The sequence below is a fragment of the Pecten maximus genome, chromosome 2 (genome assembly GCF_902652985.1).
Source record: "Pecten maximus chromosome 2, xPecMax1.1, whole genome shotgun sequence".
In the NCBI taxonomy this organism is placed as follows: Eukaryota; Metazoa; Mollusca; class Bivalvia; order Pectinida; family Pectinidae; genus Pecten; species Pecten maximus.
The window spans coordinates 13819054-13833672 of record NC_047016.1 but is presented as its reverse complement, the minus strand read 5'-3'; the positions used below and the strand labels follow the sequence as shown (position 1 = coordinate 13833672).

At 31.6% G+C, this 14619-nt stretch overlaps 1 protein-coding gene across 1 annotated transcript; it reads left to right on the top strand.

Moving 5' to 3' along the window:
* The first annotated feature begins 7657 nt into the window (after positions 1–7657).
* LOC117318249 (metallothionein 10-II-like) lies at positions 7658–9935 on the top strand. Its single transcript, XM_033873260.1, has 3 exons — positions 7658–7828; positions 9065–9181; positions 9635–9935. The coding sequence occupies exons 1-3, from the start codon at positions 7819–7821 to the stop codon at positions 9730–9732; spliced, it is 225 nt and encodes a 74-aa protein (XP_033729151.1). The 5' UTR covers positions 7658–7818; the 3' UTR covers positions 9733–9935.
* The last annotated feature ends 4684 nt before the right edge of the window (positions 9936–14619 follow it).

Genomic DNA, 14619 nt, shown 5'->3' with positions numbered 1-14619 from the left:
ACATTTTTTATAAGAAGTTATACCAACCCCAAAATAGCAATATTTAACAAATAAGTTAATTTTAATTGACAAAGAATGTTGACATAAAACGTCAGTCAATCTCTCACAACATTGGCACCATGCTGTCAGCGGCAGCAATAATTGCTGTAATGAGTATTTTCAGAATATTTTTCTCTCTCTCCTGAGTTTAGACATACGTTTTCTTTGAAATAACATATTAAGAAGAAAAAAAAAAATTTTTTTTTTAATTTTCTGAATGAAACTGATAAACAATGATTTGATATAAAAGAAGAGTTTTTATTGAAGATGCATTTTTTTGTATTTAGATTATTGATTATTAAGTATATATTGCACAGTAGTGTGCATGTGATATATTAAAATTATTGACTGTTAATGATATATGTGTTTTTGGAAAATAAAAAAAATTATAAAAAAAAAAGAAAAAAAAAAAAAAAAAAAAAGTATATATTGCCATGCTAGTAGATCTTTACCGGGTACCGGTTACCTTTATTTAAGATGAATCCTACAGATAAGTTATTTTCCTGATGGTTCGACTCACGACTCACAAAAGGTTATACGATGAAAATTTAACTAATCCCTACATATGTCTCCCAAAGGACCGATTTCAAGGTTCAGCACAGGTTATGCATGATTTTTTTTTATTAAAAACTATCTCAAATTAGTTTCTTGTGACTCCGCATTGCGTGGCTCACACAAGTTCAGAAATATTTAAATGTTCCTTAAACTACGAAATACAACTTATTTTCCATCGAGTCCAACTTCATGGTTCATCAAAGGTTTTTTTTTTGTATTTGTTTTATTTTTGAAGAAAATAATTTATACATAAATACAAACAAATCACACATCTCTTACATTCTCTGAAATGTACATCATAGAATTCTTTCTTTTATACATTTTAATATTTGTCACACATCCATCTACAGAGGCTACTTACACACTTGCAAATATATAATGACATACAAAACAGTTTATACACATACACTTACTCACATGTCTGCTCATGTAGTTCGAAACAAACAATAGCCAAATACATATCACTCGCATGCACTTCCTTACATACATCTACATTCATTTAACAGACGTATAGAAGTTTTTATATATTTACAATACACATATACACGACCAATCTTAAACATGCACTCACTTACACGCACAGAAAAAAATGAGGAAGAAAGAAGAAAAGAAGAAGAAAAAAAAATGAAAAGATTGAAATTCCTGTAAAATCAATTTTGTTTATGAAAAAGAGAGAGAAAAAGAGAGAGGGAAATAGAGCGAGAGAAGGATGGAGAGACGATGGCAAAACCTAGATATAGGCACTACTGACATATCAGGGCTGAGGTCATAGACCTAAAAATTATATAAATAAGATGGAGGAAAATAATTATAACAATGTTCAACTGTATGTAAGAAATAAACATGTCTTAACCAAAAATTTGTATTAGTTTTTCCCATTTCTTCCAATCATTTACAAATTTGTATTTTGTAACCTGGCATTTCTTGTTGGTAATGAATTTCTGTATTTTATAGTGATCTACAATAGAATACAAAAATGATTGAATATTTAGCGATTTATGCAAAAATCTACACCTATAAATGTACTGCTTTATCAGTAAAATAATTAGATTGTCCACTTTAAAAGCTGGATTGTTGTTATTATCTATTTTACCAAATAACAAAGTTCGTTTATTTATTGTGAAAGGGTGTATAATGCAATCAACAGCTCATCAAAGCTTTCCAAAAGATTTTGTACTTCATCACACTCCCAAAATAAATGCACAATTGTTTCTCTATCCGAATGGCAAAGGTTACAAAAAGGGTTATTTAATAATTTTGTTTTAAACAGTAGAGAGTTGGTTGTTAGAATGTGATGAGAAATTCTAAATTGTAGCCACTGCAGTTTAGAATTTTTAGTTATTTTATAAGGAAGAGTATAAATAGTTATCCAATCTTCATCATTATATTCAAAGTGTTCTTCCCATTTTTCTTTGCCCTTGGCTTCAAGTGTGTTTTTGGTATTCAATAATTCGTATATTCTTTTCACCCCCTTGACATTTCAAAGGAATACTGAAATATGTGTTGGCAACACAGGATATAACAATTCAATATCACTTGTATCCAAATTTTATAAATATTTTCTAATGGCAGATAATATTCCATTATGTATCAAAAAATTTGTATTAATGTTATATCTAACTGAAAATTCTTCATATGAGAAAAAAGATTTGGATCTGATATCTTTTAAAAAGTCACTAATCAGATAAACACCCTTTTCATGCCATTTTGAATAAAAAAAACAGTCTCACCACCAATTCTTATATTGTTATTGTACCATACTGGGGTTTGTATGAGTGATCTCCCTTTGACTACTTTCATATTATAACAGTTTTCCAGTCTTGACCATGCCCCTAGCACATCTTTCCAAAATATATTACTTGATATTTCTTGACTTATATTTATAAAATTTCCTTCGAATTTCAAGAGTTTATTTAAATTTACAGCTTTTGACAACAGTGATTTCCATTTTCCTGAGGATGAATATAATCTTTTTACCCAGCTAAGTTTTAGTGAATCAACAAAATTGTGAATATTTAACATTTTTAAGCCACCTTTATTATATTCCTGCATTACAACAGATCTTTTCACCTTATCTACTTTACTATTCCACAAAAATTCAAAAAGTACGGAATTGATATTTTTATTGTTTTTTCATCTGGGTTAGGTAGTGTAATAAATAAATGATTAAATTGTGATATCATAAGTGATTTGATTAAGTGGATTTTCCCTATTGGTGTTATGTTTCTCCTTTTCCAAGCATTGATTATACATTTTAGTTTAACTATTTTTTTTATCAAAGTTCATTTTAACCATTTTATGTAGATCCACACAGAAATCGATTCCTAATAATGTAAACCTCTCTTTCCCCCATTGTAAGTTATATTCAGGTAAAAAAAAATTCCTGGCTATACTTTTTACTACCTATCCATATGATCTCTGTTTTATCAATATTTATTTTCAAACCTGAAATAGATGCAAACATATTCAATTCCTTTAATGATTCTTTCAGAGACTGTTCCGTTCCATCTAATGTCAAATAAGTGTCATCTGCATATTGCGATAGTAAAATATCTGTATTTTCAATATTAACACCATGTATATTCCTATTATTCCTAAATCGAATCGCAAGGATTTCTACACATAAAATGAAGATGTATGGTGCAATCGGGTCGCCCTGTCTACAACCTCTATTAATTTTGAAAAAAGACGAAAGATTTCCCGTTTGATTTACAGTGGCCCCCACATTAAAATTGAAAAGTTTAACCCATTTTAATATGTCGTTTCCAAAACCAAAAATTCCAGGAGACCGAATCGAAAGCTTTTTCAAAGTTAACCATTAAAACCATTCCTGGGATGTCATTTTCTTCTGTATATTGCATTACATCAAATAAAAGCCTAGTATTTTCCCCTATGTACCTCCCCGCCAAAATTCCTGTTTGATCCTTGCTAATAATTTTATTTAAAACTGACTTGATTCTATTGGCTATTACCCCTGATGCTATTTTATATATAATGTTCAATAGTGTTATAGGTCTCCAATTTTTAATAAAATGACGTGGTTTGTCCTTTTTTGGAACGCAAGCATCAAAGGTTATAGATATGAATTTACAATATAAAACTATTAAATCCACACTTAATTGAATAAAATTACATTATCCGAAAACTTACAAAAATACCTTAACATACACAGGAGTTACCTCGCTTGGTTCACTCTGTGATCCCTACCGGCTCGACTCCGCCATCCGCTTACAGTGACCCCAAGCAACAAATACTTATACAAAAACAATTTTACTATTTTATATATATTTCTTTCTTATAGACAGGAAGTTACGTCATGAACACAACACCATAAGCTGTCACTATTATGCGGGAAGTTTGGCGTCCAACTTCGTGAAATCATATGAATTGACCGATTCAACACTCTCATGAAGTTCACAAAGGTCTTGTTGATATTACAATAACACAACATTATTCTATTAATGAAAACTAGGATTTTAACAATCTATGAACAGAATTATTTGCGATCTAAGACAACCTAGAACAAACACGATTTAAGGCATTAGTGATGTATAACAAACTGTTGGGAAATCTCGGTTTCACAACAAATACTTTCTAGGAACATCATTCAGTATATATGGCAAACTAGGGACATCGGCCAGTATGAAATCAGTATCGAATACTATGTAGGGACATCAGTCAGTATGAATACCATGAAGAAACATCAGTCAATATGGGATACTATGCATGAACATCTATCAGTAGAAAAAATAACTGTTGGATCTTCAGTCACCATGTAACTCTATGAATAAACGCCAGTCATTAAAGAATATTATGTTGGATCATTAGTCACCATGCAATATTATGTAGGAACATCAATCATTATGGAATACTTTGTAGAAACATCAATCATTATTGAATACTATATAGGGACATCAATCATTATGGAATACTTTGTAGGAACATCAGTCATTATGGAATACTATGTATGGACATCAATCATTATTGAATACTATATAGGAACATCAATCATTATGGAATACTATATAGGGACATCAATCATTATGGAATACTATATAGGGACATCAATCATTATGGAATACTATATAGGGACATCAATCATTATGGAATACTATGTAGGAAAATCAATCATTATGGAATACTATATAGGAACATCAATCATTATGGAATACTTTGTAGGGACATCAGTCATCATGGAATACTATATAGGGACATCAATCATTATGGAATACAATATAGGGACACCAATCATTATGGAATACTATATAGGAACATCAATCATTATGGAATACTATATAGGAACATCAATCATTATGGAATACTTTGTAGGAACATCAATCATATGGAATACTATGTAGGGACATCAATCATTATGGAATACTTTGCAGGAACATCAATCATTATGGAATACTTTGCAGGAACATCAATCATTATGGAATATTGTGTAGGGACATCAATCATTATGGAATACTTTGCAGGAACATCAATCATTATGGAATATTGTGTAGGGACATCAATCATTATGGAATACTTTGTAGGGACATCAATCATTATGGAATACTTTGTAGGAACATCAATCATTATGGAATATTGTGTAGGAACATCAATCATCATGGAATACTTTGTAGGGACATCAATCATTATGGAATACTTTGTAGGGACATCAACCATTATGGAATACTTTGTAGGAACATCAATCATTATGGAATACTTTGTAGGAACATCAATCATTATGGAATACTTTGTAGGGACATCAATCATTATGGAATGCTATGTAGGGACATCAATCATTATGGAATACTTTGTAGGAACATCAATCATTATGGAATACTATATAGGGACATCAATCATTATGGAATACTTTGTAGGAACATCAATCATTATTGAATACTATATAGGAACATCAGTCATTATGGAATACTATATAGGGACATCAATCATTATGGAATACTATATAGGGACATCAATCATTATGGAATATTGTGTAGGAACATCAATCATTATGGAATACTTTGTAGGGACATCAATCATTATGGAATACTATATAGGGACATCAATCATTATGGAATACTTTGTAGGAACATCAATCATTATGGAATGTTGTGTAGGAACATCAATCATTATGGAATACTATATAGGGACATCAATCATTATGGAATACTTTGTAGGAACATCAATCATTATGGAATACTATATAGGGACATCAATCATTATTGAATACTATATAGGGACATCAATCATTATGGAATACTTTGTAGGAACATCACTCATTATGGAATACTTTGTAGGGACATCAATCATTATGGAATACTTTGTAGGGACATCAATCATTATGGAATACTTTGTAGGGACATCAATCATTATGGAATACTTTGTAGGGACATCAATCATTATGGAATGTTGTGTAGGAACATCAATCATTATCGAAAACTTTGCATAAATATCAGTCGGTCTAAATACAATGTAGGAACATCAGTCAGTATGTAATACCTCTAGGGAGTTCAGTCAGCATGAAATATTTTCGAACTGGAATATGTCATATTTCAGTCAGCTTACAAGAATATTTAGAAAAATCAGTCGGAAAATTGTAAGTAATATAATTGATTATGTAATACTAGTAAGTGCGTCATTTATCATAGAAAACTGTATAGAGGCGATCAGTTAACGTTTAATGATATGTAGGAAATTAAATGATACATTTACACATATATTTGCCTTTGATACGTACTTCAGTATAAACATTTTCAAAGTTTTCCCAGACAAAACAATCTGAGTTAATATTTTCCTGTAAACAATTTCTTTCTTAAATATTGATTCTTTAAGTATAGGATAGCGTACATAAGTGATACTTTTGAAGTGTTTAGTAAAATTAAGAATATTCTTTTTCTAATAATTTCAGTCGTAGAGCTAGAAATAAAAGTTTAGTTTGGAAATAGTTATTTTGGATTATTTTCATTTTTTGGTTTATGTATAAATTTGCAATAATAGTAGTTGTAGAGGTGGCACAATCAAATGTATATGTAGGCTCTGTGGCATACACGGGTACTAAATTTATTTTATGAATGAATTGGGTAGTGGTTATGTTATACGTAACTATTCATAAAGTATAATTTTCACAATAATATATAAATGATAGGTTTATGAATTATTTCTATAGTTCCAATTTTTATTTATTTAGATGTAATGTTAATTAGTAAGAAATCATTATTGACATGTAAATGAAATCGGTGAATAGTAAATCTTCAATATCTCAAAGGTTCTATGTTTTGTGATGAATGAGTAATTCCATTTAAACTGGAATTATTTACAGCGAGTTGTCTCCCTTCGTTATATATGTGTGTATTTCCAGTGTTTGTCCCACTCCGTGTTTAGTTTCCTCTGTATTTATTACACAATGACTCGACGGTATGTTACGCTATATAAATGCCTGTCTGCCACAAGGTTTATAATAATAATGTGTAATATGTACAAATATCTGTGAATCCAATGTCGATATTGAAGATAGAACTCGTACTTAATTTGCCAGCGTTTCTAATATGTTTTGAAAGCAACGCGATTACCTGCCGTATTACAAGGACACAATATGTAAGGATATACCACATATCACAATCAAAGACATGTTAAAGCTGGATGGTGTATACGATGCACCAGATATACCCTATTTTGTTTTTATAATGTTTGTCTTTAAGCTTACAATGCTTCTGAATAATAGCCAAAATCTTGCACACGACACTAACCAGCCACCTGAACATCACTACTGTGATACACACGACATTCCATATGCACACGACCCCATTCATTGACTAGCTTGTTGTTATATTTCTACATAATTTATGATAATGTGTAAATCCCATAGCTTGAATGAAGTAAGTTCACATACATTATATCAACATCACTACTGTGATGCACACGACATTCCTTATGCACACGGACCCATTCATTGACTGGCTTGTTGTTGATTCTCATCGGAGCCCTTCGTTATTTTCTACGAAACTTAGATCGATGGACGAATGTGAGGTGTTCCGATTAGATATTTCTCGTTTTCTTTGCACACGGCTTATAAATTGTTTTTGTTTGCACACGAAGTAAACATTGCAAACGTATCATCTGCACACGATTTACGGATTCCCAATTGATATAAATATGTAGCCATTGAACCACTCGGCCATACTCAAAATATCTTTACAAACAGTTCCACGTCGTTTAACAGGAAATATATCTAGGATGTCTGACGGTAAGTTTGATCACAGACGTAAAATGTATATGTGAATTGTTTTCAGAAAAGGTATAGGGTACATATATTCTTAGTATGAAGGTACTCGTCGTACATCTGATTGTATCAACATCAGAAAAACAAGAATGTAAAGAAGGATAAATGAAAACTGAAACAGAGTAATCAAATCTAGCAAAATTAAAATAAATAAATAACTAAAATAAATAAAATTGCAATAAGATACTAACAAAAATGTACATCTACACTATGCTTATTTAGTATGTGAGCGTGTGGTTAAGAATGCCAGATTTTTTTATGATTATCATTTACATCTTTAAGGCCGAAGGCAAAAAAGAACTGAACTGAATAGCTATTACATGTATATGGGTTGAGATACATGTATGTCCCTAACCCTGGATATTTAATATGCATTGGTAAATGTCTGTAAACGAAATGTTTTGCTATGTCTGCAGTTAATTACGTTTTCCAAATATCGAAAGGAAAATTAAGCGTCATCATGGCTTAAATTGAAAAAAAAGTAATTTGTAAACCTTGATGATGACAATGATATCTGTTTTCCTATTTGTTGTTTGACGTACAATCCAAAAGTTTTTTACGGTTTTCGTTTTCGGCATTTCCAAATATTATGTTATCTTGCTTGTTATAAGTATTTTTGATCAGCCCAATAGCGTAAAACATGACGTCTCCGTTTGTAACCCCGGTTATGATTATCTGATACAGCGCTGTAATAATTTCTAAGAGAAAATAGCCACAAATAAAATATTGTTTTGACAGAGATTGTGTATATTAGATTCAATAACATATATAAGGAATGAAGAAACTTTATGTTATGGAGCCATCACAAAAACGGGATATAGGCTTATTATGAACCGCTTTGCGTTTTATATAGAGTAAATTCCATTTTAGCGCAACTTCTAAAATAATAATTGTTTGTCCGTCCGTCTGTCCGTCCGTCCTACCGGTTTGCTGTCAGTTTTTTTTCTTTAAACAACCTTTCTCTAAAAAGTAATACCATTTCCTAAACGAGTTTCTGGAAAGGTCAATGTGAGTCATAATTGATAACAGAGCCTTCTTTTTTTAGTGACAAATCCCAATGTTGAGAAATCTGTGACATGCAAAACCCGCAGTAAAAAGTGATAACTAAATCTACGACAGGTCATTTCCAATTTTGATACGTTTTGAAAACTATAAGAGACGTATCTCTAAAAGACTAAATAAGAACTATCTCATTGCCAGGTGTCGCCATCTGCTCATTGGAAGAATGTAAAAACCAAACATGCTGCGATACTGCCGGCTGTAAATGTGATGGAACATGCCAATGTCCTACATGTGGAGTTAGATGCTATTGTTCTGGTAAGTTCAAGATGATGTTAATTCGAATGTAAATTATATTATTTTGCGTTGTAATCTCTCTCTCATTACCAACCAAATATAAGTGTGGAGGAAAGACAATTGATACATTCTAGATCAAATACAAATATATAATAATTATTTGTGTTTCCAAAAGAATGGCGTTGAGTGTCGTACAAAATCTTATTCGGCGTAATTGTCAGTAGCATTATGACGCAATTTGAGTGACTGGTGTCATTTTATTTAGACTTGTTCATTTTAATTAGAATGTTACTATTATGCCTAAATGTCATACAATATAGTTATAGACTTAATATTGATGATAATGGTCAATAGTATTGCTTGCTATATTACTAAATAGTTGGAAAACTATACAACAGCAATATCGACAGAGAATAGTTATCCAACTTGCTGATTTTACTGGTTATAGTATATATAAATGACATTTTATTGTAGGTTCATGTACTTGCGGCATAGGGTGCACAGGATTTTCCGATTGCAAGTGTGCTGTTGGCGCCTGTGGCTGCAGACCGACAAACTCCGCTAAATCTTAGCCAGAGGACCGTTGTCATAATTCAGTGTTTACGTGTTGTCATTCCTTCGTTTTGTTGACAATGTTCGTGTGCTACTCAACATTTCACTTCATCTCATGAACATTTAATGTCCTGTTAGAAAATGATCAAAAACGTATTTCCGAATCCTCGGAATTTGTTGTAAATATTAAATTTGTTATTATTAAATAAACATATTATAGTGATTTGTTGTTCTATAATATTTTGGTTTTATCCGTCATTATATTACAAAGGTATATCGGTCGATTTCGACGGACGGGGGTTCATAAATCTTTCATGAGCTATGACATGATGATCTTACCAATAACCAAAAGGCCCAGGTACTTACTATTATGCCTGTAGCATGCTGAGGTGAAGGGCTACCAAGTTTGTTAAAAGGCATGACCTTGACATTCATTTAAGGTCACATGGGTCAAATAGCCTATAATCTCCAAACAACTTTTAAACAACCAAGAGGCTCGGAGACTTAATATGGGGCGTTTAGCATGCTAAAGTGAAGGGCTATCAGGTTTGTTCAAATATATGACATTGGCTTTCATTAAAGGTCACATAGATCAATTAGCCTATATTTTTCAAACGACTTAATCTTAATGGCCTGGAGGCCCTGGGACTTGATATTGGGCCTGTAACATGCTGGGGTGAAGGGCTACTAAGTTTGTTCAAATGAATGACATTGACCTTCATTCAAGGTTACATGGGTTTAATAGGCTAAGTCTTCGGACGACTTCTCAATAACCAAAAGGCCCAGGTACTTGATATTGTGTCTGTAGCATGCTGTGGTGAAGGGCTATCATGTTTGTTCAAATATATTTTTCAAACTACTTCTTCTTAATGGCCTCGAGGCCCAGTGACTTGATATTGGGCATGTGACATGCTGGTGTGAAGGGCTACCAAGTTTGTTCAAATGAAAGACGTTAATCTTCATTCAAGGTTACATGGGTGTAATAGGCTAAACCTTCGAACGACTTCTTCTCAATTACCAAGAGGCTCAAGGACATGCTATTGGGCCTGTATCATGCCTGAGTAAAGGGCTACCAAGTTTGTTCAAATGAATGACCTTTACCTTCATTTTAGGTCACATCGGTCAAATAGGTTTAGTATTCAAACGACTTCTCAATAACCAACGGGCTCAGGGGCTTGATATTGGCATGTAGCATGCTAGGGCGAAGGGCTGCCCAATTTGTCCAAAAATAATGACCTTAACATACAATCAAGGTCACATGGGTCAAATAGACTATAATCTTCAAACGATTACATCTTAACAACCAAGAGGTCCAGAGACTTGATATGGGGCGTGTAGCATGATAGGGTGATGGGCTATCAAATGAATGACCTCAAACTATATTAAAGGTCACATGGGTTAAATAGGCTATAATCTTTAAACACCTAAACAACCAAGAGGCCCTGATACTTAATATTGGGCGTGTAGCATGCTAAGGTGATGGGCTATCAAGTTTGTCCAAATGAATAACCTTGACATACAATCAATGTCAAATGGGTGAAATACACTATAATCTTCAAACAACTCCATCTCAACAACCAAGTGGCCCAGCTCATAGTTAGAGGCCCTGATTTATTTCAAAGTTTACAAATTCAGGTTTTAAAAGAGTACTTATAGTAGGTACAAGAGTCAATATCGAATAATCTCTTTGGGGACATTTGAGGATATTTGGTTCAGGACATGGCATTTTGCCGGAATGATAATGTTAATATTATTAAGTACCGAATCTTATAAGGAATATCAATTAGAATGGAATATTTGTATGCATATCAATTTGCACGGAGAACTAAATGAAAACAAGGGTCACCATTGCATACATCTCAGATGTGCAATGAATAAACATCAGTCAGTATGGAGTACTTTGTAGGAACATCAGTCAGTGTCAAATGCTCTATATGGACATAGGTCAGTATGGAATACTATGTAGCAATATCAGTCAGTATGAAATGCTATTTAGGAACATCAGTCAGTATGGAGTACTATGTAGGAACATCAGTCAGTATATTGAATACTATGTAGGAACATCAAAAGAACTGGAGCTTCTTACCAATCATTCTATTTGAACATAATTAATAGTAAAATATAAATGTTATGTGTTCATCAATAAAGATAAATAGAGTCACAGGTGAAGTATCCAATGCATAAATCTGTATTGAAATCATGGTATTCGCAACAAAGAATTTCTAAAAAGTTGCTAACAAATCAGTATATTTCAATTGATTTAAGAATAACGACATAGAACTACAGTCTTTCTCTAACAAAATTGGCACCATGATGTCAGTGGTGGCAAACATTATTGTGATGAGTATTCTAAAAATGGATCCGGAAATTGACATATTTTTCAGGATATATTTTTTCTCTCTCTGACTTTAGACACTTTTTTTGGTAAATAACACAATAAGGAAAGCATATAAAAAGTAGAGTCTTTATTGAAGATGCATTTTTTTATATTCAGATTATTGAAAAAAAATCAAGTATGTATTGCAGGCTTGTAGATTTTGAGGGTGCATTAAAAATAACACGGTTACAATAATGCTTAATAAATATAACACTTAAAGACAGAATTTTAGAGATATATATGTTGTATTTGTAAAGAATAAGGAACTTCTTTCAATATGTTTTTCAGTTAAACAACAAAAATGCTTAGTTTTACTATATATTTTCTTATTGTTATTATCAATTTTATATACGGAAATATTAGAAGGTAATTTCAATGGAACTAATGTTTTTAAAAATGCACGTTTTATTTAGTTAATTTTGAAATTGCGCATGTATATTGGTATACATTTGAAATCAATTAATTTATATATATCTTTTTTTAAATTTAATATTTTGACTCAGGATTTTGACTTGACTCTCAGGATTTTACAACTGAGAGTCACTGTCTCTTGCGATTTTAACCTAATCATGATGCCCTAGAGATTATTACGTTGAAATGGTAATTTAAAAATATAGATACAAAACTACGTAGAGTAAACCTAGTTTAAAATCAAAATGGTGGGAAACTCTGCTATGGAGAAAATAGACCTATTTCATGGCAAGCCGTTTTAACATATAATCTCATTTTCTCTTAACGGGGTAGCTTTTCACTTAACAGAAAATAAAAGTAAATAAGTGTTAACTTCCCTTAAGATAAAAAGAATTTCACTTAAAGCTGACAACGCCAGTTCAAAAGAGTTCGCTTTGAAAATTGTCCAATAATTGGTCAATAGATGGACTAGTCAATGTTTGATTCGTGAGGGTAGGTGTCATATCTACTCAACTGCATTATTTGCATTATTTTTTTTTCACTTGAGTGCAAATTATTTTCTCTTAAGATGAACAAAATTTATTTCACTTAAATGAAATAAAACATAATACAAAAAGTCTATTAACCTTAAGGTAAAATGTATTTCACTTAAGTGAAATAAATTTGAAGCATATGTACCTTAGTGGAAATAGGATTAAATGTTAAAACGGCTTCCCATACCTATGCAATCCCGGGGTAAAAGAAAAGAACACGTTCTTTTTTGTAGGAGAATGTAACAGTAGAATAACCGATTATATTCGATCATCGATGTTGATATCTCGACTGATTCATAGCATTACTATGTAGGAATATCAGTTAGTATGGAATATTTTGTAGGAATATCAGTCAGCATAGAATGCTTTATAGAATCAGCAATCAGTATGAAATACTATGAAGGATCATCAGTCAGTATGGAATACTATGTAGGCACATCACTCATTGATTGCTAGCTAGGGACATCTGTAAGTATAGAATGATGTGTAGGAACATCAGTCAGTATAGAATCAGTATAGGTACTCATGTATGAATATTGGTCAGTATAGAATGCTATCAAGAAACATCAATTAGTATAGCATGCAAACTAGGAACATCAGCAAGTATGGAATCAGTATAGAAACCCTGTAGAAATTTCAGTCAGTATGGAATCAGTATAGAATACACTGTAGAAATTTAGTATAAAATGCCAGATAGGAATATCAGTAAGTATATATTTTTTATGAACATCAGTCAGTATAGAATACTATGCATGGACATCAATCAGCATGGAATAATTTCGAACTGGGATATGTCATACTGCAGTCAGCATACAATGATGTGAAGAAAAAAAAGTTGTTATATTAAAGGAAACCTCAATCAATATGTATTTGTATTACTAGTAAGAGATTCATCCATCATAGAAAACTGCATCAGTTAGCATTTAATAATATACATATATTGGCATCTGTATCAACTTATTTTTCCAGACAGAACAATCTGAGTTACTGTAATTTTCCTGTAAACTATTTCTTTCTTAAATATTGCATTGGATAGCGTAAATAAGTGAAACTTTTAAAGTGTTTAGAACAATTAGGAAAATTGTTTTTCTAATAAATTTGAAGAGACAGAAGTAAAAGTATATCCATATATTTGCAATCATAGGATTTGTAGAGGTAGCAGCATTTAGTGTATATGATGGTTCTGTACAATACACTGATATTTCATTTATTTTATAGATGAATTTGATAGTGGCAATATCATGTTATTATTTATATAGTATAATTTCCACAATAATGTATAAATGATAGATTATGGATTACTTCTATAGTTGCAATTCTTATTAATTTAACTGAAACATTTATTGAAAGAAATCATTATTAATATGTAAATGAAATCAATAAATTGTAAATCTTCAATATCTCAAAGGTTCTATGTTTTGTGATAATTTAGTAATTGCATTTTAAATGGAATTCATTACAGCGAGTTATATTTCCCTTTGTCATATGATTGTCCCACTCCGTCTTCAGTTTCTATGTATTTATTACAGAAAAGCTCAATAATATGCTACGCTACAAAAAATGCTTTTCTGCAGAATTGTAATATG

What these genes read in the sequence shown, in the direction of transcription:
- LOC117318249 (XM_033873260.1), top strand. An exon ending in AGTTAGATGCTATTGTTCTG is followed by an intron (nt 9,182 to 9,634) that starts GTAAGTTCAAGA and finishes ATTTTATTGTAG; the next exon opens with GTTCATGTACTTGCGGCATA.